General features: G+C 38.7%; 1 protein-coding gene across 3 annotated transcripts in view; it reads right to left on the bottom strand.

The window, feature by feature from the left end:
• Positions 1–23,428, bottom strand: part of ATP10D (ATPase phospholipid transporting 10D (putative)) — a 94,031-nt gene that overhangs the window by 33,635 nt on the left and 36,968 nt on the right. For all 3 annotated transcript variants that reach the window (XM_032496944.1, XM_032496938.1, XM_032496935.1), the window contains exons 5-11: positions 22,018–22,103; positions 15,665–15,771; positions 15,261–15,392; positions 14,721–14,848; positions 14,353–14,605; positions 4,600–4,838; positions 390–578 (exon numbers count right to left, since the gene is read on the bottom strand). In XM_032496944.1, the coding sequence (XP_032352835.1) occupies positions 390–578; positions 4,600–4,838; positions 14,353–14,605; positions 14,721–14,848; positions 15,261–15,392; positions 15,665–15,771; positions 22,018–22,103 (1,134 nt within the window). The remainder of the gene's footprint in view (positions 1–389; positions 579–4,599; positions 4,839–14,352; positions 14,606–14,720; positions 14,849–15,260; positions 15,393–15,664; positions 15,772–22,017; positions 22,104–23,428) is intronic.

Here is a 23,428-nt window from a genome sequence, read left to right as displayed (position 1 = left end):
CAAGATGAACAGAGTCACATGTCCCAAGACCTGCTCTCATCAGCTATCCTTCCAAACAGTCTGGCAGCACTGAGTCAGACTTCCTGGGTTCAACCCCACCTCCCCCACAAACTGATCCTGTGACCCTGGGCAAGTCACTGAAGCTCAGCTGTAAAATGGGGGATAGCAGAGGAATGGTACCTAGTTCATGGGGCTGCTGGGAGGATTAAACATATTAATACCTGTAAATCACTTAGAACATCATTAAGATCAGAGCACAGATTAAGCAACGCATAAATGTCACCTGTTACTATTACTAATTATTCCACACAGCAAGACCACATAACAAGTATATTTATACCCAAAGTTCTCTTCTGGAAGGTGACCCCTGTTTGCATTAGAGACCTTACCTTCTGCCGTGGTTGGTTAGGAGCAGAAACCACTACTGTGTTGCAGATTGCCAACGCAATAAAGAAGTCGATGATGTACAGAGCCTCCAGGGGTGGGTCTGGGGTGGTCTCATCCAGTGAGGCCAAAAGCTGGGGTGTGATCTGACTAAACTTGTCCAAGAGCCTTGTGTCTGGTACCACGTCAGTTTCCTGAAAAATCCAGCAAGACACAGTGTTGTTACAACAAGCACCTAAAAGTGTGAGATGGCTAAAGTACATGAGATAATGAGTGAGATGCAACCAGCACAACAGAAACCCACATGATGCAATGTTCCTTTCCCTTCTCAAATGACACACTCATCTTCAGACAGGTTACCAGGCTCACAATAGGTTCTAAAGGGCCCGGTTTTCTGGTGTCACGAAGCATTCTTAAATTTCTATCTAAACACATCAACATCTACTGTTCTGTGATATGTGACTTAGCAAAATTTGAGTCTTGTTGAGGTTGATGGAGTTCATAGGCACTGGTAACGTGATGGCCGTTCATTAATGAGTCACAATATTTCCTCACGAGTCTCACACATAGTAACGCTGTGCCATGCCTGTGCTGGCCCTCAGTTACTCAGAGAACCACCCTTTCCTCAAGGATCTTCTTGCCAAAGTCAGCAGAAGAAAGTGGCAAAGTCTAACACTTCTCTCTCGCTTGATGCTTGGGAAGCTTATTGCGTGGTGTCGGTGAAGACCTGTGATCATACTGTCATCTAGTGAGTGAGAGACGCCATGAGTTGGAGCAACATTTCCAGAGGCATCCTTCTCAGAACGTTTAGAGATATCAAACAAAACCCCAAAGAGTTCCATACTGGAATATGTTTAAGAAATGTTTCAACAGGTCGCTTTACTGCAGCACCTCTAAGAGCATTTAATGGGTACCAGGAAATCTCCAAGAAGCAGCTAGTATGCACAGACTTCTCCCAATTTTTTTTTTTTCCAGAGACATTTATTCTCAGGAACATGATTAGTAGTTGGAGACCTCAGAAGCAAATAGTGTTTTCATTGTAGCAATGATCTCCACCTTGACTAATAACTGGCTTCAGGACATGAGGACCCTACTGCAATTTGAAGTCAATCTAAGACTGATGAAAGATTTATAATTTCTGTCTTTGTGAAAAATGCTATGGACCTGAGTCAATCTAATATGTCATTCGGAGAATTTATGAACCTGTGTGTGACCAGGAGAATTGAAAAAGAGATACTGGAGCTGACCAAAGCTGGGGCTCTGGTCAGCAACAATGTGCTTATAAGAAGTATCGTCAGAAGAAATCTGAGAAACTCAGGACCATACAAGACCCCAAAAGCATCATAAAATAATATATAAAAGAAGAGCCCAGAAGAAGATTTAAGGAAAGATCCGTATCAGAATGAGGCTGTGGGGATAGAACATTCCTCCCCTTTAGTTGGTGACTCTAAAATAAGTTAATCCCTAGTGACTAAGATATTTCGTTGCTGAATTGAGGAGAGTGTATAGAGTTATCACATGCAATTCTTACCTGTAAGACCACAGGTGTTTTTCCTAAGATCTAAATCTTCCTCATGGAGACCTTTTATTACAAAATCAACTTTTGCTCTTTCTTCCTGTGATGCATAGCTCTGCCTTCTCTGAAGTCCTATTACCCCAAGACCCAGGCCCACACCATCCTGCTTTAGATGATCGCATGTGTATGTACTTCTCTCCCCAAAGTCTGTAGCTCCTTTAAAGGAAAGACCTTATCTTATAGGTTTCTGGATCCCTAACTCAGTACCTGGCACATGGACAAGCTTATTGTTGTACGTTACCATCAAATACTTGCTGGGTTTATCCTCCATCAAGAAAGGGGCAGAGAAACATTAAGAAAATGTTACTCTTTAGAAAACAAATCCATAAACCGCTCCCATTTGGCCTTAAAGAGACATTTTTATTTTTTTCCTAATGCAGGGAAAATGTATCCTCCTAACCAGAATACCGAGCACAATGTGGACCACTTCCCATAATTAAATTAAGCCTTATCTGTTTCATGGTGGGAGTCCAGCATCTTTGTCCTCATCTTAGGTAACACCTAGCTATTTGAAATTTTAGGTTTGCCACCATCATTCATATTATCCCTTTCTACCAGGCTGCAGACTTCACATTCTCCTTCCTCCCTGTCATCCTCCCTCCCCTTTCTTTCTTTTTTTACCCCAATACAAATCAGAATTAAATAATCAAACACTGGCCAAGACTCCTCTCTGCTCTCTCAGACTGTCAGACAAAGCTTTTGGGTCGCCTTACTATATAATGAATATTAAGTTTGTTTTAAAACTGGAGTGATCAGGACGCACTTTAATTGTTTAGGCAAAATCTAAAACGCCCAAGGCTTAGTAAGGGACAAAGATACTGTGCGCGTGAGAGAGCGAGCTGACTGAGCTCTAACACTGCGCCCCGCTCCTCCCCTACTTCTACCTGTCCCCGAACAGGTACACCTGTTTTTATTTCATTTCCCACCACCACCTTCACTCCAGTCTTAGGGACTCACGCCTCCATCTGGACAACTTTGACTTAAATATAGACACACAACTGTCTTCTTCCTCAGATTCCTAAATACCACAGACCTGAAGGAAAAAGACAAAGGCCAATATCCACTATGGACAGCTCCTCTTCTACATGACGTCCTCCCCAGCCCTGCGGTTCCAAGCCTGTGCACACGCTACATGCTGTCTGCCCCAGTGCTCTTCCTTCTTTTTCTGTAAACCCCTACTCATTAGTTTAATCATAAATCAAGCTTTACCTCTTTTGTGCAGCCTTTTTTCATCCCTCCTCATCACTTAGAGTTGATCACTCGCTTCTGTGTCCTTACCATACTCTGGATTACTAGCATGACTGCATCTTTAATGCAGGATTATCTTTACTTACTAATATATCCTCTACCCAGAACAAAGCTGAGGAATGGGGGCATGTCTTATTCATTTTGTATCCAGTGTCTAGTACTGTGCCACTGTCTTCTGCTAATTGAGTAACTGACTCACTCATTCCATAAGTATTTATTGTTGATCTGTGGCGTCAGGCACTCCTCAAGGAGAGAGGGGTGCACAGAACAGATGGGATCCTGGGTATATGGAATTCGTATTTTAGGTGGGGGAGACTGCAGATCCAAAACACTAACCTATCAACAAATAGGTAAGATGCTTCTAGAGTGAGACAGGAGTTGGGAGGATGGAATGTACTTTGGATTAGTGAGCAGTAAGGTTTACTAAGGAGGTGACACCTGAGCTAAGAAAAGCCCTGGATGACTGGTGGTGAAATGATCGTCCTAGTTGCTGAAATTGCACATCTGTTGGAACTTTGAAAAGAGCCAGATTCCTCTCAAGCCCTTTCCAGGACAAATGAGATCCCCGGGGTCTACTGAGATCACATCTCTACTAGGAGATTCATACACAAATTCAATATAGAAACACAAAGGCTCCCCAAGGCTAATTTGTTCTTGTTATGTCACCCATTTCAAGAGGTCACCAACTGGTTATCAATCTCATGGCTGGGGAATCCTCATCTTGGCAAAACACAATAGTTAATGAAATGTGGAGAGGCAGGGGAGGTAGCTGAAATTTTATAGAAGCAACTTTAAGTACAGCCAAACTTTGACTTCTGATTCTTTCACACAAGTATTTTCCTCTTTCCCATCTCCTACATGGCCCTCTCTCTCTTCTCCTCCTTGGGACTCAAGAACACACCCTGTTGAGCTCTCATATGGAACTATTAGAAAATGACCTTTGAAGACTAGGAATGGGGAAGAGGACACAGGTTTGGTGGGATTTGGGGGAAGATTACAAAGAGAAAAAAAAGGCCTTGAGGATACCAAAAGGCCTTTGAATTTCCCTATCAATCAGATATACTTACCTGTCTATGAGATACCTCTGGTAAGGTTTGCTGGTTCTGAGAGGGAGCCATGATCCTCAAACCAAGGCAGCCTTTTCCAGGCTCACACATGATCAATCCTGATCAGAAATATTATGTTTTTTCAGAAGTGACATACTCTTTCTCAACACTGAATTCTCTCCAGAATTAGGAAGCTGGAATGTGTGGCAATCACACTGACCTGCAATTATGCAGTCTCTTCCCAGCTAGAAAACACAGCGGTGTTTGGCTCTATTCTAATCAGAAGGTTGTTCCTTCCTTATTCACCGTGGACATACGAGATTCAAGTCACGCATTCACACTTACAATGGGGCTACTGAAAGCAGCCTGTCTGGAATGAGGCCCTTCACTGGCTCCTTCTCCATTTCCTGAAGCAGAACAGCTCCCAGTGAGATGATTTGAGGATTTACTTCCCAAAGGCCCATTATGAACTGTCCTGCAGCTGGGGGCCCTTGGTTTCACCATACTGACGAGGGAGCCACTGGGAGGGCCTGCAGCATCTTCATCTTCAGAGACAGCTTCCTGATAGGACTCCAACCTCCTGGCTGAGGGATAAAAATCACCCTGGGTCACTACCTGAGAAGGATCACTTGAAAGTTGAATACATCAGGCATTTACTATTTCTCACCATCTCCTCCCTTTTTAAAGTTGGCCTTCAAACTCCTCCAATACTCACAGTTAATGCACTTACCTTACGGAGAAAAGTAGAAGCAATCAGAGAGGAACGCCCTTCTTTTTCCATTATCGAATCTACCAGCCTATCTGCACTGTACCAAACTCTGTGTCCCTCCCACTACTACGGATAAAGCTTCGAATGTCAAACCCTCTGCTTGTGATCTGGGTCCCGGCTCCAGCGTTCTCAAGGGCTTCACCCTCACCACTCTCCCCTCTCTCACATACACCAATACCTCCTCGATGGATCTCAATGCTTTCTGTCCCCGTCTCTGCACTGACACTGCTCTTGTCAAGGCTGTCAACGGGCTCTGTGTTACTGACACCACTGAGTGCCTCTGTTTGTATCTTAGACGAACTCTTAGCAATAGCCAACATTCTCTTCTTAAAATGTCCCCTTCTGGTTTCTTGTACACTACGTATACCTGTTTTTCTTCCTACTTGAGTGCTACTGCATCTTAGTTTTTCTATCTGTCTCTTCTTCTCCTCAGCTCTCAAATATTGGACTGCTGCAGGAGCTCCTTCCCTTCCAAGCTACGTCCTTTTCTTTGGTGATGTCATTTGGTCTCACCTTTGAAATTTCATCTCTGTGCACATGATCTCCAAACCTGTTCCTTCAACTTTGACCCCTCATTAGAATCTAGACGCATATATCCAACTCTCTGCTTGACACTTCCAGTTGGATATCGGGGAGGCTCTTCGAGCAGATACCTGCACGGCTCACTCTCCTACCTCCTTCAAGTCTCCTATCGTATCCCTTTGTCAGTGAAGACTTCCCAGATCTAACCACACTATTTATTATACATCCTATCCCACCACTCACCACCATCTACACATCTTTTTATTTTTCGTAATCATCTAGTAGAATATAAACTCCAAAAGTACAGAGAGTTTTGTCTTTTGTCAATACAATATTCCTAGAGCCCAAAACAATGGTTGATAGCTACTCAATAAACACTCGTTGAATAAATAAATAATGGACATCTTAAATTTGATACGGTAAATGCAGGGTGCTCCCTCTCCTCCCTCAACCCTTCAAACCTACTTTTTCTTTGGTCTTTCTCATCTTTGCAAATGGCATCTAAATATCTACCTAGTTATTTATACCAAAAAATCTAGGATTCTCCTTGATTTGTCTTTTCTTCCCTACCCCCATTTTTAAAGCATCACTAGTAACTGTCTATTATTCATGCCAAATATATCCCAAGTATCTCAACTTCTCTCCATCTCCATCACCTTAATCCAAGCCATCATCTCTCAATTTGACCAGAGCAATAGCCTCATAACTAGTCTCCCTTTCCCTCTGCAATCCGCTCCTCAAATGGTAGCTAGAGAGATCTTCCTAAAAGATACAGCAGATCAGACCACTCCTTGCACACAACTTTTCAGTGGCTACATAATTCTCTTAGAATAAAATCTGAACTCCTTATCCTGGCTTATAGAACTCAAAGCGATCTGGCCTCTACTGACCTAACTTTCTTGCCCCTCCTTTTCTGCATTTCCACTAAAATCCCAGCCTCACTGGCCTTTCTTTCTTTATTCTGAAAATTGTCAAGCTCATTTCAGTCCTAGGGCCTCTCTACTAGCTGCTGCCTTTGACTGGAATGCTTTTTCCTCTGAATTTAAAGATCATGCCATTCAGATCTAGGCTCTGATATTCCACCTTTGAGAAGACTTGCTCGACCATCTAATCTTTCTATATCTTATCACCACATTTAAATTCTCTGCTAAGCACTTCTCACTATTTAATATTTTTCTTGATTTAAAGTAATTTCTTTGTGATGATTTTCTCCAACAGAAGCTCTGTGAGAACCTGGGCCTTGTTTATCACTATGGCCAGGGTCTATAGTACACTGTAGACAATCAAAAAAATACGCGCTTGTTGGATTGCTAGTTGTCTGTACTCAGTCCAGGTCTAGCTACTAAATAAAGTATGGCTTTCAGCAAGTTAATTTGTAAAATAAAGAATATTTGCATATCCTATTTATTTTAGTAATTTGTGTCTGTATTTTTTAAGGACAAGGAGACTAAGAGGCAACATGAGGTTCTGGGGTCTGGAACTAACTCTTCCAAAGAGTTACGCATTTCAGCAAGTCACTTGCCTTCTCTGGGGCTCTGTTTTCGCAGCGGCAGAATGAACAACGTGGACTCCATGACTTCAATATCTTTTCCAATTCTGCAGTTCTACGAGTGCCATTATAGTCTCTGCCTAAAATATACAGACTGTATCCCTGTATGACTTTTCAGCTTCAAAAACCAATCTACTTATTGTGCCTCAAACATGGTGAAGTTCTCCAGTCTCATCTGTGCCTTTGCTTAAGATACCCATTCTCTTCCTTTGTACTTGCATCAATCCTGAACGTCTTTAATGGGTTAGTTCCCATGCCAGTTCCTCAAGGAAGACCACTGCAACTGTACTGGCTCTCACCTGTACCACTCATTGATACCACTTCAGAGCATCCATGCGCTACTGAATGTTACTATGTGCCAGGTATTTGTCTCATTTAATCTCTGTCACAATCCTATGAGGTAGATATCATTAATACCCCCATTTTAGAAATAAAGAAATCAAAACTAAGCAACTTTCCCCATCTCACAAAAGTGATACAGTTTTAGATCCAGTTCTGTTAAATTCCACAGCCGACATTCTGAGTCTTCATGCTATACTGTTTCTAAATATAGCCAAAAAAGTTAAGATGCATTATTCCTTACTATTTCACATGGTTAATATCTCCTGCTTGATTTCAATGAGTTTATGTTTTGTACTTTAAATATTTATTATATGAATAATGAGTGAGTGTATTAATAGACGTATGAATAAAATACCCCTAACATCAAGGGAAAGTTATGGGGTAGGAAATTAACACTTACTAAGTACCTCTTTTTCATCAAGCACCTTGCTAGGTCCTTTATTTTTAATTTATTATTATTATTATTTCCTTCCTTTCTCACATTTCCCTTACTTTGATAACCCTTGGCCACCTGGCCAGGGCTGTTGCCTCTGACTGTGAAGGCTGTGATCAGTCCCTTATATAAACAACTGTATCTAATTATACCTACATATTTTGTTTTCATCTTAAAAATAATGCTATCAGGTAGAAACTCTCACTGCTTCCACTTTGCAGCCGAGGAGACTAAGATCCAGAAAGATTAAGTACTCTGACCGTGGTTAAACAGTTAGTTGGGGGCAGAGTTGGGATGTGAATTTAGATTTTCAGGAATCCAAAGTCAGTTTGTATATCCACTACATTATCCGACCTTAGCAGTTACTTGTATATATGTATATACGAGTGATTCTCCACAAGGGGTGAATTTGCACCCAGCAAACGTTTGGCAATGCCTGTAGACACTTTTGGTTGTTACAGCTGGGGGAGGAGTGCTACCCGCATGCAGTGTGCAAAGGTCAAGGATGCTTCTAAACACCATGTCATGCACAGGCCAGCTCCCCCAAGAGAAGTGTTCCAGCCCAAAATGTCAACAGTGCTGAGGCTGATTAATCCTCAAGTAGCTAAAGAAATTTATCAATGATGTGATACCATTTTAAAACAAATAATTAAAATACACACAACATATATAAACATGAAGGCTGTGCTTCAGGCATTTCTCGTGGCCATCATTAAGGAAACCGGCCATCATGCAACGGTGTGGTTAGTGTAAGGCCAGCGAGCTCAGCTGTTACTGTAGGACAAACCTGCTTAATAAGTAGAACTGTAACAGTGAAATCAAGAAAATATGGAGGAACTCAACTTTCAGTCGCTTTGTGGAGAGCCAGGAGAAGTAAACAGACCAGTAAAGTTATAATGTGACTCAGAAAACAAAGCTACCAGAGCTTTACTTCAGTGGGGAAAAAAGAGAGTTTAAAAACTGGGTACGAGAAGGAAAGGTTTATTATTGTACTGATAAACAAAATCTATCCAAATGATCGTGAAGATACTTAGTGAGTCCCTTAAAGTAGATTCCATTTACTTCCAGGAGTGCCTCAGCATAGCACAGGGATTCCTGCCTTCCAGCTCCTAAGAGGGAACATCCGAAGTCTGTGATCTTTCCTCTGTCTTAGGTGGGTACTACATTAGGTACTAGATTAGCCACCTTATTTCTCTTTCTTACTTAATCCCTCATCTGCCTTCTCTTCCATTCTCCTCTTCAAATATCCAGTAAGCTGTTTATGGCCTATTATTTACATGTATTTGATATCTAGAAGAATGAGCATGAGATGATGGAACAAAACATTTATCACCCAGGAAATGTGCTCTCCCAAAGGCCAAAAGCAAAGGTGAACAGCACAGGACACTCAGATAAACTTCTTTCAACTGTTCCATCTGCATATCTTCCATCAAACATTTTGCTATGGACTAATCCCCCGAACATTTCCAGCATTTCAACTTTTGCCTGCTTGTAAACAGCACACTCAAGCTGAGCCTCTTTCAACTGTATCAACCACATATCCCTGATACAAAACCTCTTACTCTAGACTAATTCCTCGTACATTTCTAGCACTCCAAGAATTTCTTGTCCAATATCCTTCAAGCCCTAAACCTTGATCAGTGCAAGTCCACCTCTAAAACTGACTGCCTGAAAATCAAAACAACATGCAGAGAACACTGACTTTAATCATATGACACTTAAAAAGGTATTTTTATGTTTTCATGTCTATCTCCCACATTGGACCATGAGTTCCTCAAAAGACAAGCCTATTTCTTATTTTGACAACAATTATGGCAACAATAATAATAGCAGCTAATACTTATAAAAGAGTTTATTATATGCCATGCTCTAAGTACCTCTACATAACATCTCTCATCCTCTGAACCACCCAGTAAGTAGACACCATTACTGATCCTTACATCGTGGCCCAGAGAAATTATGTAACCTGCCCAGGGTCACACAGCTTGTAGGCAGTGAATATGAGAATCAGATTCAGAAGGCCTGGTTCTAATATCCTTGTTCTTGGAAACTACTAAATGCTTCCACCATGTACATCAGATTCACCAACTGTGCATCACAAAGACACTCTGCAGGCAAATCCAAATTAAGGGACATTCTATAAAATCCCTGAATAGTGCTCCTTAGAACTCTTAAGGTCATCCAAAAAAAGGGAAAGTCTGAGAAACTGTCAAATCGAGAGGCACCTAAATGATGACTAAGTTTTATGTGGTTTCCTGGATGGGATCCTGGGACAGAAGAAATCTATCAGGTAAAAACCAAGGAAATCTGAATAAAGTATGGATTTCAGTTACTAATGATGTATCAGCATTGGTTTATTACTTATGACAAATGTATCTTAAGACTAATGTAAGATGTTAATGATGGGAAACTGGGCAAGGGAGTGTTCTGGAACTCTCAAAAAGAACTTTGTAACTTTTCTGTAAATCTAAAACTATTCTAAACTAAAAAGTATATTATTAAAAAGCCATTATCTTTCAGTAATCTTTTAAAGGAGTTTTATGAAATTTTTAATATGCCTGTAAGTCACCTGGGGATATTGTTAAATGAAGATTTTAATTGGAATTTTAACGAGGGGCCTGAGATTCTGCATTTCTAATACATGCCTGGGTGTTGATGACGCTTAGTCCATGGACCAAATTTCTACGTTGTGAGGTTTTAAAACAAGAAATGATGTCATCTGATGTGTTTAGTTCAACTGCAAACAGGTAAGGGGTTATTTCCCAGCAGCATTTTTTTTTAATGGAAACATCTCCTAGGCAGTTCTTTTGCCAGAATATCCTAAGGGCTGAACTAATTTCCACTGTAGTAGAAACAATGTCTCAGGGTTAAGTTCTGTGGAGAACTGGCTCCTATCATGACCGCCTTCAGCATTCAGAGTGTGTGTGTGCGCGCGCGCACAATGCTCGTGTGTTTGTGTACATATGCTTGTTTTTCAACCACTATAGACAAGAGGTCAGGAGCTCTGGATGCATGCATGGTACAGAGGTGTTCACAGGCAAAGCAAGCACCTCCTGGAGTGGGGGGTAACACTCCCTGTTTCACACACAGGTATCTCATCAATGATACTTCAGTGTGGGTGGCATTTGATTCTCAGTCTCGGTATCTTCTCTGCAGGAGGGACCACAGAAGAGAAGTCCTTCCTGGGAAGAAGCGTGTATATTCAGGGACTTTCTAAGAGGGCTAATAGCAGCCCTCTCCCATGCTACAGATGCAGTATATAAAATCCCAGAAATACAAAAAACACAATTCAGTGCTTCCCACCATATATTCTGTGCATCATTACTACTAGAAGACACTTCTCAAATATAGGTATCCATAGTCAGATACTTTTGGAAAACCTTAATCTCACAAACGGACGTGGACGTTTAGCTACAGTGATGTTCACTGCAGCAGTGTTTACCACCACCAATGACTGCCGACAACCTAAGCTAATGGTGGATTAGTTACATACATTTTGGCAATTATTACAATGTAATACAGCAAAACTACTAGAAAAATAAGGAGAGAAGGGGAATGCGATTATGATAAAGTCTTAAGAAAAATGATCATGAAAGTAAAAGCATGCTGATTTTTGTTTAAAAGGCATATATATATTAATGTGTACAGAAAAAGAGACTTAAAAAAGGCACTAAAGTGTTAACAGTGGCCCACTCTGGTGGGGTTATTAATAGCACTTAAATTTTCCTCTTTTGGCTTATCTAAAATTTTCTATAATAATACATTTGTAATAAAAATGCAATAAAGAAGATGAATCAATGCAGAATATCATATCCAATATGACTTATGATTTTTCACATTTGTATAGTGATTATATGATAAATCTTCAACATTTTATCCCTCATACTCATAAGTAACAACAAAAGCTGGCTTAAAAATATATGTACCTAAGAGAAAATATAGTATAATAAATATTTAATTTGGGGCAGGGTGGATGTCTAAGTTTAACACTACTGGCAGAAATCATAATATTCATAACCTTAATAATAGTCATAATTGACAAGACTGACTTAATAAAAATGCAAAACTCCTCATAAGAGACACCCTAAGCAAAGTTAAGAGGCTGTGGTAGACAGAAATCTAAGGTGGTCCCCAAGATTCCCGGCCCATGCCTGGTGTACATACCTTGTGAGTATGACAGCATCTCACTTCTGTGACGGTTACATGATGTCACACGGGAAAGGAGGAAGGATCTGGCAGGTGTAATCAAGTCCCTACCCAGCTGAATCTGAGTTAATGTAAAAGAAGACCCACCTAAGTAGATGTGACCTCGTCAGGTAAAAAGAGGTGTCAAGACTTCCATAAAGTAAGAGAGGCAATGCTAGAGATTCCACCACTGGCCTTGAAGAAGTGAACCACCATGCTGTGGTGAGACCACACGGCAAGGAACAGTGGGCCACTGCTATGAGCTCAGAACAGCCCCAGGTTGACAGCCAGCAAGAAAGCACGGACTTCTGTCCTACGGCCTCAAGACTCCGACAACCCCAAAACCAGGGAACTAAGAAGAGGACCCTGAGCCTCAGATAAGATCACAGCCCCGACCAGCACCTTAGATTTCAGCCTGGTGAGCGGCTCTGAGAGGACAGGGCCACCTGCACCCTGAATCCTGAGTCACAGGAGCTGTGGGATGGTATATTTGTGTTGTCTGAAGCCACTAAATTTGTGGTAATTTGTTATGCACCAGTAGAAAACTAATACAGTGATAAATGATAAACCAGGAATATATTTGCTACATATAAAGGAAAAGAATAATATCAAGGTTAATACTGAAATTATTTATCAGCCAGTTCAATACAAGTGCACCGAGGAAAACAGACACTGGCCACAGACAACCTAGACCGGGGCACACAAACAGAACATCAGCCCGGCCTTAATAGATAAAACCATCCTACAGATTCCTAAGAATAAGAAAACCTCATTTGTAAAATAGGAAGATGTGACCACTTTACCAAGGAAATTCAAATGGCCAATAAACCTAAAAAGTTACACATCTCATTACTAATAAGAGAAAAATTAAGACAATGAAGTGCTAACTGTGTCTACAAAACTCACACAAATTAAAAAGGGTAACTTCATCCCATTATGGCTGGGTGGGAAAAATAGGTATTATTTTTCTGGGTTGTGAGAATGTAAATTAGCACAGTATTTTAGAGATAAATTCTGTAGGAAATTTGGATCTAGCAAATTTGGATCTAGACCTCTGGGTCTAGCAATACCAATTCTAGACAAGTACATTATAAAACTAACTGCACAAATATGTACATACAAAAATGCATATTGCATGATGAATTTTATTTTGTATATCACAATTTTTAACCCTGTCTATCTTCTTGTCTTAAACTCAAAGCTACATAAGATCAAGGACTCATGCTACACATTAGGAGTTCACAAAATAGTTGCTGAATGAATAAGTGACGTTCATTCTAAGTACTGTTACAATAGCAAACTAAACTTGACCACATACAATGCAATACCATGCATCTAATGTTAAGTCATGGACTGACCTGGAAAAAAGCCCATGAGACATCGTTGAATAAAAAAGCAAATTGCAAAGCAATACTATAACATGTTATAACTTATCAAAGAGAAATGTGCAAATATTATGTTCACCTCTACAGGAGGAATATGCATAAAGAAACGGATGGTTCTGTCTCCTCAAATTATTAATGGTGGTTAACCTCTAAGTTAATTTGTCTTGGACCCTTTTCAGAATTAATTCCATAGGAGTACACTTACTTTTATAAACAATAAAATTAATGAAATTCTTTTTTTAAAGAAAACTTTCAATTTATATATTTACTTCCTTAGCCTCAGAAGGTCAGCTCATCTTATTTCGTCTTAAATTAGACATTCTTAGTCAAAAACCAATGGATAACCATGGGCTGAATGATAGGGTAACAGAGAGACTGTCATCCCTTTGGCATTATTTTCAAAATATTTTTCAGGGATATGGTCCATACAATTTCATTTGATTCTGAAAAGTATCAGCAATGTAATATCATTGTCACCATATCCAACCCCCAACCTACAAAAGGAACGGCAATTTACTTTCCTTTTAGAGAAATCAGGGGAGGAAAAAAGAAAGAAAAAGAAAAGAAACCATGGCAGTAGACTCTTTGACCTACTCTTTTTACCTACTAACTTTTTTTGTGTATATATATTTTTTTTTTTTACTGAAGAAGGGGGTAGGAAGGGATAAATTGGAGTTTGAAATTTGCAGATACTAACTACTATATATAATAAACAGAAAAACAACAAATTCATACTGTATAACACAGGGAACTATATGCAATATTTTAAAGGGACAACAATGAAGCTTATTGCCCATTTGGAGGAGTTAAGTACCCAATTATTAAACATAGCACTTCTATGCCAGAATTACCAAATCTTTAAGTAGGTGCAACAATGACCAATCTTAAGGTTTCTCAGAAACCCAACACTTACCATTTTCTTCATGGCAGTAATCAAAACCTGCCACACTACAGCTTCGAAAAACCATCTTATTCTCAGTGAGGGTTCCTGTCTTATCAGAAAAGAGGTATTGAATTTGTCCAAGATCCTCAGTGATGTTCAGGGCTCGGCACTGAATAGTAGAATCCATTTTCTCGTTGTAGAAATCCACATCGTTCTGAATAAAGTATATTTGTCCAAGCTTCACAATTTCAATGGAAACGTAGAGAGAAATGGGAATCAAGACCTAAGAAGAACCAATTTAAAAACTGTTAAAGGGGAAAAGAAAGGATGATAAACCAAATGTAGCTGGATAAGTCGCAAAGATATTAAAATTCTGTCATAAGCCCAAGAGAAATTACCTGTAACAAAATGATCATGGTCCAAAACATATAGAATCCTGCCAACAATGGCGATATGACATGTCCATCAGGATCAGGGATATTGAAAAAGGGTATGTGTTCATATCGGCTCAGCCAGATTCCGTGACCTTTCAAAAAACACACAGACATCAAAAGGATGCTACATATACACTATGCAAATACAGAACTTTATTTCTAAAGAAAGCGGGATAAGAGTATTTACTTTGGCTGAACACCAAGTGTTTGTTTTGAGAAACAAATTCAAATTAAAAAGGCTGCACATTCTTCTGTCTCAGTCTCTCTCTTTACACCTCTTCCTAGGTCCCTTTAGTACTGTGACTACATGTAACTGGATATAATCAATATTAATGCTTTTCAGGTTGGAGAATGAGAGAGATGAAGATGTGAAGAAAGCATTATTGGCAAATAAAACCTTCACAGAAGTCAAACTTAAACTCATAAATATCATTTTGAAAATAAAACACACTTAAATTAATATCTTGCTGAAAAGATGTCAGGAAATAATCAAATTCTACCTACCCAATGCACCAGTTAAACACATTATAACCAAAAGCAGGATACACCAGAGGACGTCTGTATTTGCTCTTCTCTCTAATTTGCTCCGCTTATACCTTGGCCCACTGTTGTTCAGCATTGCTTTGGTTTCATGGCCTATATGGGTAACACAGCATGCCAGAAAATGTGCAAGTTAAAGCCAGGTAGCAAACATCGTCTTTTAAAAACTCTCCAGTAGACAATCTGATAAAAAGCAGTCACATAACATATTTTGTTAATTTAGTTTGCTTTCGTGATCCATTTAGAAAAACAGAAACCAAAGACTAGGGTTTCCTTTTCTGCTTCTGGAAGTTGTATTTTGAGTAAACAGGAAAAGTTAACTTGCAGAAAAGCCCAGAGGAGACAGTGGTGAAAAGTCAGTAACCAACCTGCATAAACCACGATGCCCATGACAGCTTCCGTGTTTCTGATGGTGCATCCTCTAAGTAATAAATTCTCTTTACTGAGACCCACACGTTCTTTGTTAGAATGTTCTCTGTAAGAAAGACAGCATACAGATTTATTTTTAAACAGCAAAAATGGGAATGTAAAAATAAAAATCACGATTTTTGAGTTTTCCTGATTGGAGTATGAGGTTAGGCAGTTCACAGGAAAAGTTTCAAATCTCTGACGCATTGTTTTTGTTATTTCAGGGAAAAAGATGCAAAGGATTTCTAACTCTGTTTTCTATTATTCATTGTTTCTCAACTTCTAGTCCTACAGATCTAAAAAATACTCGAAATAAACTGCTTTTTTAGCAGAAACTGTATTTTGGGGTAACTTAATAGCTGATGAGGGAAAAGTTCTTGATGGAATTAGAAAATTACCCTTTTCAATCCAGCTGAAATCAACGACCATCAATGATGATCAGCGGCTGCTAAAACCGTTTGGTGGAAGGCTGGTGGGGAACTTACGATGAAAGCATGAGGCTGACGACACCAATCTTAACAGAACTACCAATGGACAAGGGGACATCCTGGGCCTCCACATGGTAAGGGATAGAAAATGACCATCTCCTTGGGAACCTAATCAAGCCTTTATAAGGGCAAATCAGACTAGGGTCTGTAGCACCAGGGGACCTGTGAAGCCTTTGAAATTGTATGCAGTATTTCCCTGTGTGTGTCTATGTATGCAGATGCATATACACTTGTCATTTTCTAGGACAGAAACCATTTGTTTCATAAGATTCTGAAAGTGCCTCTGGGCAGTTTTCAGGAAGTAAGGCCAGAAAAACATGTTAGCCACCACTACAAGGATGCAGTCGGCCAAATCTACCAAATCTGCAGTGGTAACCTTTGTAGGCAAAATGACCTGGTTTATTCAACAAATGAGTAGCATGGGGGGGTGCAAAAGGACAGGGTGGGGGACTTGACACAGGAAAGATGCTCAGCTAGATCTAGAATGTGGTGAATTCTACAAGTTACATGATCCAATTTCTTAGGAGGGGAAATTTAGGGACCGATCAACCAAATGCAACACGCAGAACTTTGTTTTGATTCTGGTTAGAATATACTGAAGAAAAAAAATTTTTTGAGAAATTTGAACAAAGACTAGGTATTAGTGCTATCAAGAAACTTCTTAATTTAGTTAGATGTGATAATGATGTTGTGACTATGTTTTTTTTTAATGTCCTTTTCTGCTACTCCTATACTCATAGTGAAGTACTTACTGTAAAATGATGTTATGTAGGGATGTGGAAGGAAGTGGGAAGATAACTGAAACAAAGTTGGCAAAATTATGAAATAGTTAAAACTGGGTGAGGGCCTAGGGGTGTTCATTATACTTTTCTCCCTGCTTCCACATGTTTCAAATCTTCTGTAATAAACAGTTTTAAAATTGTCAAAGCAATTGTTTGATTAAATTACTACAGTGGCAAAAAATACAAACTGATTGGAAAAAAATTTTAAATGAGCAAAAAGTATTTCACATATTTTGTGAAAATGCATTATTAATTTCAGCATTAAAATTAGTTTTTCAAGCAATATACTTCAGTCTATAAGTTGTTTCTTCTTTGTACATATAGAAAAATTGTCACTGTATTTGCCATCCTTGCTACCTGGAATTAGAAGAAAAAGAAAATAAAAGCTCTTCAAAGAAGGTTTCATACCACAAAGGAGGAGAAAAATAGGTTTGTCATTTCACTCCTCTAACTTGTAAAGCACTCTCTTCTAAGACGTGTGTGTTTACATTCCTTCAAATATATGGGTTTATGTACAGAGAGGCAACCACAGGGTCATAGAACTAGCAGTGTCCTTGAGTTTAATTCTACTTCCTGGATTTACAGATGAGGAAATTAAATCCCAACATTCACATTCCCATGTACCATTCCCAAGCAAGCATCACACAATCCTCATTAATAGAGCATGTGTTATCCCTAGCACTTTATAGGAACAGATATAACATACAGAAGCATCAGTTCCAAAGTTCCTTAGTGCATCAAGGTTTTTCACCCTGGGATCCTTATGTTTCACCAGTTACATCACTCTAGGTTACCATCATTACATCAAAGCCCAGCTGTTATCTTGATTGCACCTGCTCCAAACTCTCAACACATCCTGCACTTGATGGGTGTGTATTTGGCACTTAGGGCGTGGGATTCTATGTGAGACACTGTCCACGGAGCTCTTAACCATTCAAGAGCCTACATAACATCCACCGTGTGCCCAGCACTCTGACCCAGATGCTGAGGACAGAAAAGCAAACTTACACAGTCTTGGCTCCTGTGGTCTAAGAGGAGGTGACTGATAACAGAAATATATAAGTGTAATAAAAAATATTACTACATCTACTATGATAGATATCTGATATTCAGAATACAAAGTGGGCACAAATAGGGAAGGTCAGAGTAAGATTAGCGAAGCCATCAAAATCCCATCAAGAGTGGGCTTGAGCATCTCAATTTTTGCTGATTTTAAAGAGAATAGACCACACATTGGGGAAACGGTAAGGAGCTAGTTCAGCAGATAAAAGTAATTCCACAAAAAATTACTGTACCCACCTGGGCTGATTCTACTAACTTTACATGCTCTGAGTCAGATTCTGTGCAGAGATCTATGTTCCAAATCACACAGTGATAGACTGAGTTCCTCCCTATTCCTTCCTGTCTATAATTGTGCTAGAAGCAAGTATGATCTTCTTAGGGGAGTCAGTTTCCAGTGATGGGTGGTACAAGCTGGACTGAGGTCCTGAGGTGCAGGTCAAAAATGGCAGCCCCTTAGTCTGACATCCACAAGAGGAAATTTTATAATAATCAGCAGCTGGAAAAATAATACCAGAAAATGACTCATCCTAAGAGATGGCTTACGAGCATGTTTCTGGTGACAGGGGCATCTGCTAACGTCTCTTCATGATCTCACCTCTTTATGATCTACCTTACTGCTCACCTACTCCAAACATATTTAACCACTTATAACTCCACAAATGCACCATGGTCTCAGGCTTCTATGCCATTGCCTGTGTTGCTCCCTTAACCTGGAATATCAGCCATTCTTTCCATTTAGTTGCCTGCCTGGCATCTTCTTATTCTTGATGATTTAATTCTGGCATTCTCTCTTTATGTGGACCAAGCCTGCCCCTTTTCCCATTGCATAGCCCCTGTCCCTGCCCTACCGTCTGCCTGTATCAGGTGCTACTTAAAGATGCTACCACTATGTTCTAAACTTTCTTCCATGATAACTTTTTCTCTAAAATTTAAAGTGTAAAAATGGATATTTTGATGTTTCCCCTGTGAAGCCATCACCACAATCAGGAAAGTGAACATATCCATCATTCCCCAAAGTTTCCTCATGCCTTTTTGTAATCCATTCTTCCCACCTGCCCCCCGATCCCAGGTACCCACTAACCTGCTTTCTATCATTATAAATTAGCTTTCATTTTTGAAGATTATATAAATCAAATCCTATGTATTCTTTTTGGCCTGGCTTCTTCCACTCAACATAATTATTTTGAGATGCATCCACATGGCTGCATGTATTGCTAGTGAATTCCTTTTTGCTGCGGGGTAGTATTCCTTGTATGGATACTCCACCATTTGTTTATCCACTTACCTGTTGATGGATATCTGGATTGTTTCTAGTCTCAGGCTATTACAAGGCTGTTTTGCTTGTTTGTGTACAGATTAGTACATGGATAAATGTTTTCTTTTCTCTTGGGTAACTACTTAGGAGTGGGATGTCCACATCATATGGTGAATGTGTATTTAACTTTTAAGGAAATTTCCAAACTATTTTCTAAAGTGGTTGCGGCATTTTCCATTCCTACCAACAGTATTGGAGTGTTCCAGTTCCTCTACATTCTTGTGAAGAGTTGGTACAGTAGGTCCTTTTAATTTAGCAGTTGTAGCTCTATGGTTTTAACTTGCATCTTTTCACACAGGTATTTGTCATTTATGTATCTTCTTTGATGAAATGTCTGTTCAATTTTTTTTTTACCATTTAAAAAGCTGTATTATTTGCCTACTTATTACTGAGTTTTGATATATTCTAAATACAAGTCCTCTATCAGATACATGCACTGCAAATATTCTCCTCCAGTCTGTGACTCATTTTCATTCACTTAGTAATGTCATTTGAAGAGAATAAATTTCTAATTTTGATGAAGCTCTTTTATTTACTTATTTTTGTTCTTCTATGGATTGTGCTTTTGGTGTTATATCTAAGAAATCTTCTCTTAATCCAAGATACCAAAGATCTCCCCTATGCTTTCTTCTAAGTTTTATAATTTCAGGCTTACATTTAAGTACAGGATCCATTTTTAGTTAATTATTTTAAGTGGTGAGAGGTCTGGATTGAGGGTTTGTTTGTTTGTTTGTTTGTTTTTTGAGTATGGATGTCTAATTACTGCAGCATCAATTGTTAAAACGACTTAACACTTCTCCACTAAACTGCCTTTGCATCTTGTCAAAAGCCAGTAGTCCCTAAGTGTCTGGGTCGGTTTCTGGAGTCTAGAATCTTTTCCAGTGACCTGCTGGTCTACCTTTGTGCCAAAGTGAAGCCAGGCGGTGTTAGCCCTCCACATATGTTCTTCTTTTTCACAGTAGTTTTAGTTAGATGAGTTCCGTGCATCTCCACATAAATTTTTACAATAAACCTGTCAATTTCTTCAAAAATTATCCTTGCTGGGATTTCAGCTGGGATTACACTGAATCTATAGATCAAGATGAGGAAAAACTGACATCCTAACAATACTGAGTCTTTCAATGTATGTACAACGTATGTCTCTCCATTTAGTTAGCTCTTCGGTTTCTCTCAACAGTGTTCAGTGGTTTTCAGCGTTCAGGTCTTTCACATCTTTTGTCAGATTTATTCTTAAATATTTCATTTTTTCTGATGCTACTATAAATTGATTTTTTAAAAAAATTTCAATATCTGTTCATTGCTAATATACAGAAATATAATTAATTTTTGTACACTGATCTTATTTCCTACAAAATTGCTAACCTCATTTATTAATTCTAGTAGTTTTTTGTAGATTTCATCAGGTTTTCTACAAAGACCATCATACCATATATGAATAAAAGACAGTTTTACTTCTTTATTATTTGATGATTTTACTTCCTTTTCTTTCTTGACTACATTAGTCAGAACCTCCAGGAGAGTCTTGAATAAAAGTGGTGAGAGACAATATCCAGGTCTTGTTCCTGATCTGAGGGGAAAAGTGTTTAGTCTTTCAACAATAAGTAGAGTTTTTTTTTAAATAAACACTTTTCATCAGGTTGAGAAATTTCCTTTTTTTATTTTTTCAGTTTGCAAGAATGGAAGTTAGAGTCTTTCAAATGCTTTTTCTATGACCACGATATTGTCACCTGGTTTTTCTTTTTTTAGTTTGAATACAGGAAATTACATTGCTTGATCTTCTAATGCTAAGCCAAGCCTACATTTTTGGTATAGGTCTCACTGAGTCATTATGTATTATCCTTTTATGTATTGTTGAGTTTGATTTGCTATAATTTTGTGTAAATTTTTTGCATCTGTGTTCATAAGGGATATTAATCTTCCCCTAAATCCCTTCATATTCTTTTGATATCAGGTTAATGGTAACAGGATAATTCTGGTCTCAAAAAATGAGTTAGGAACTTTTTTCTTCTCTACCATTTTCTCACAAGATCACCACTATGAAGTAGGTCTAATTGACTCCTCTTAAAAATCAGGAAGGATCAAAAAGAGTCAGTAACTTGGCTCAAAAAATAGAGCACTTAAGTGGCAGAAGCCAGCCTGAAGTCAGGTAAGACCCTAAATTCTAGCTGCCCTTGGAAAGAGATGTGGATGCCACAGGAAGCCTCCAGAATGAACACCGTTGTGGCTTTCCATAACTTTTCTTAGATGTGTTTCAAAATCATTGACTAACTTACCAAGTGAACTGTCCACCTGCCACTCTAATTCTAATGGGGTAGAAGGACACCATCCTGTCATGTCACTTAAGCTGTCAGGCCTGTCCAAACACTTCCTTCCAAATAACTAACATGTCTTGGGCTTAACTTTGGAGCTCACATAAGACATCCATACACTTCTGAAAGAAATTCTAGGATTATTTTAAGAACAAGGCTTTGTTGTTGTTTTAAATATATACAAAGGTAAATATTTATCAAATAATTAAAATAAGCCAAATTTATAGGTGGCTTAGCCTTTACTGATTTAACTTGGGTATAAGTACACAACACAAAAGGTTTTTTGGTTTTTTTTGGAGTTAAATATAATCAACATACAATTCCATTCACACCCACAATTAGTCATGTATCACTCACAGGAAGCCTCGGAATCTGTTGAGGTCATTGTTTGGACTTTCACATTCTATCCTGCTGGAGAATTTTTCAGGATCAACTTCAGAGTCCTGAAAATATAGTTTTTAAAAATCACAAAACAAAAATTCAAGGTTATATCTTGAGGTTTAAGTGTTTATCCTTTCACCAATTTTTAAAATAACACTAAGGCATTCTTGTCACAAAATTTATGTCACAAATTGCCCAAATGAAGGAAAGTACAGACATAATTATTAATGAATATATGAGATCGTAATGGTCCTAGAACATTAATAAACATCTTCAGGTGATAAGAATGTCTGAATCATATACTGGAATCCATGCAGTTCTCCCTGCAGAAGACAACTTCTTTCTACTCATACAGTGCACACTCTTATCCAGAAGCCACTGAAAAGCTGAATATATTTTTGTCGTTATTCTTTAAACCATATAGGTAGTTTCTGAGATTAAGTGTACATATATATGAGTACTCTGATAATGTATGCATTTGATCTCAGCAAATTTAAAAAAAATCAAAATATGCTAGATAGCAGTATCTTAAAAAATTCTCTAATAGATCAAAGAGTAATTTTAGAATGCTTCACAAAACCAAAGATTAAATATGCAAAGTGTCTTGACATAAAATAGGCATGGAGAGGGGAGGGTAAAGCTTGGTGGCACAGTGCATGCCTGGCAGGCACGAGGTCCTGATTTCAATCCCCAGTATCACCAGCAAAAACAAAACAAAACAAAACAAAAAAAACAACTAAGTAAACCTAATTACCCACCCCTCCAAAAAAACCTAACTTAACTAAAATAAAAAAAGAAAGAAAATAGGCATGGATTCTATTAGGCACAGACTCACTAAGAACAAGCCCCATCAACCTTATCTCATTTCCTTTTTTATATGGTATTTTGGCTAATAAGATAAATGCTATTGATATATCTCAGAATATTTGTATGTATATCAGCAAACATTTGGAAAATGTGAGTTGTATGATCCTATGATTTGATTTGCTAATAATCAATATTTACTGAGTTCTTCTGATGAACTAGAATCTATATGATGCCCTTAAAATATCTTTAATTATTTTCTTCTTCACAACCTTATGAGGTAGGTACTATAATCAGGCCCAATTAACAGATGAAGAAAGAGCCACACGTAAAGGATCAGTAATTTGCTGAAGGTCTCAAAACAAGAAGGTGCTAAGAACCAAGATGACAATGGAGGTCATCAGATTCTGGAGAGCTCAGCCTTGACTGAACTCAAAGTTTGCTGATTAATCAACTGGTATCACCCTCAAAGCAGGTCTTCAGTGGTATGTAGCAGAATTCCAAGCTGTATAAGATTTTTACCAATGTTTTAGGTACAAGAATGCTTACAAATGTGGCAATGACAGTAAGCTGAGAAGCGTAA

This window comes from Camelus ferus, chromosome 2 (assembly GCF_009834535.1).
Source record: "Camelus ferus isolate YT-003-E chromosome 2, BCGSAC_Cfer_1.0, whole genome shotgun sequence".
Classification (NCBI taxonomy): domain Eukaryota; kingdom Metazoa; phylum Chordata; class Mammalia; order Artiodactyla; family Camelidae; genus Camelus; species Camelus ferus.
The sequence above is the reverse complement of the archived record's forward strand: the minus strand, read 5'-3'. Positions and strand labels throughout refer to the sequence as shown.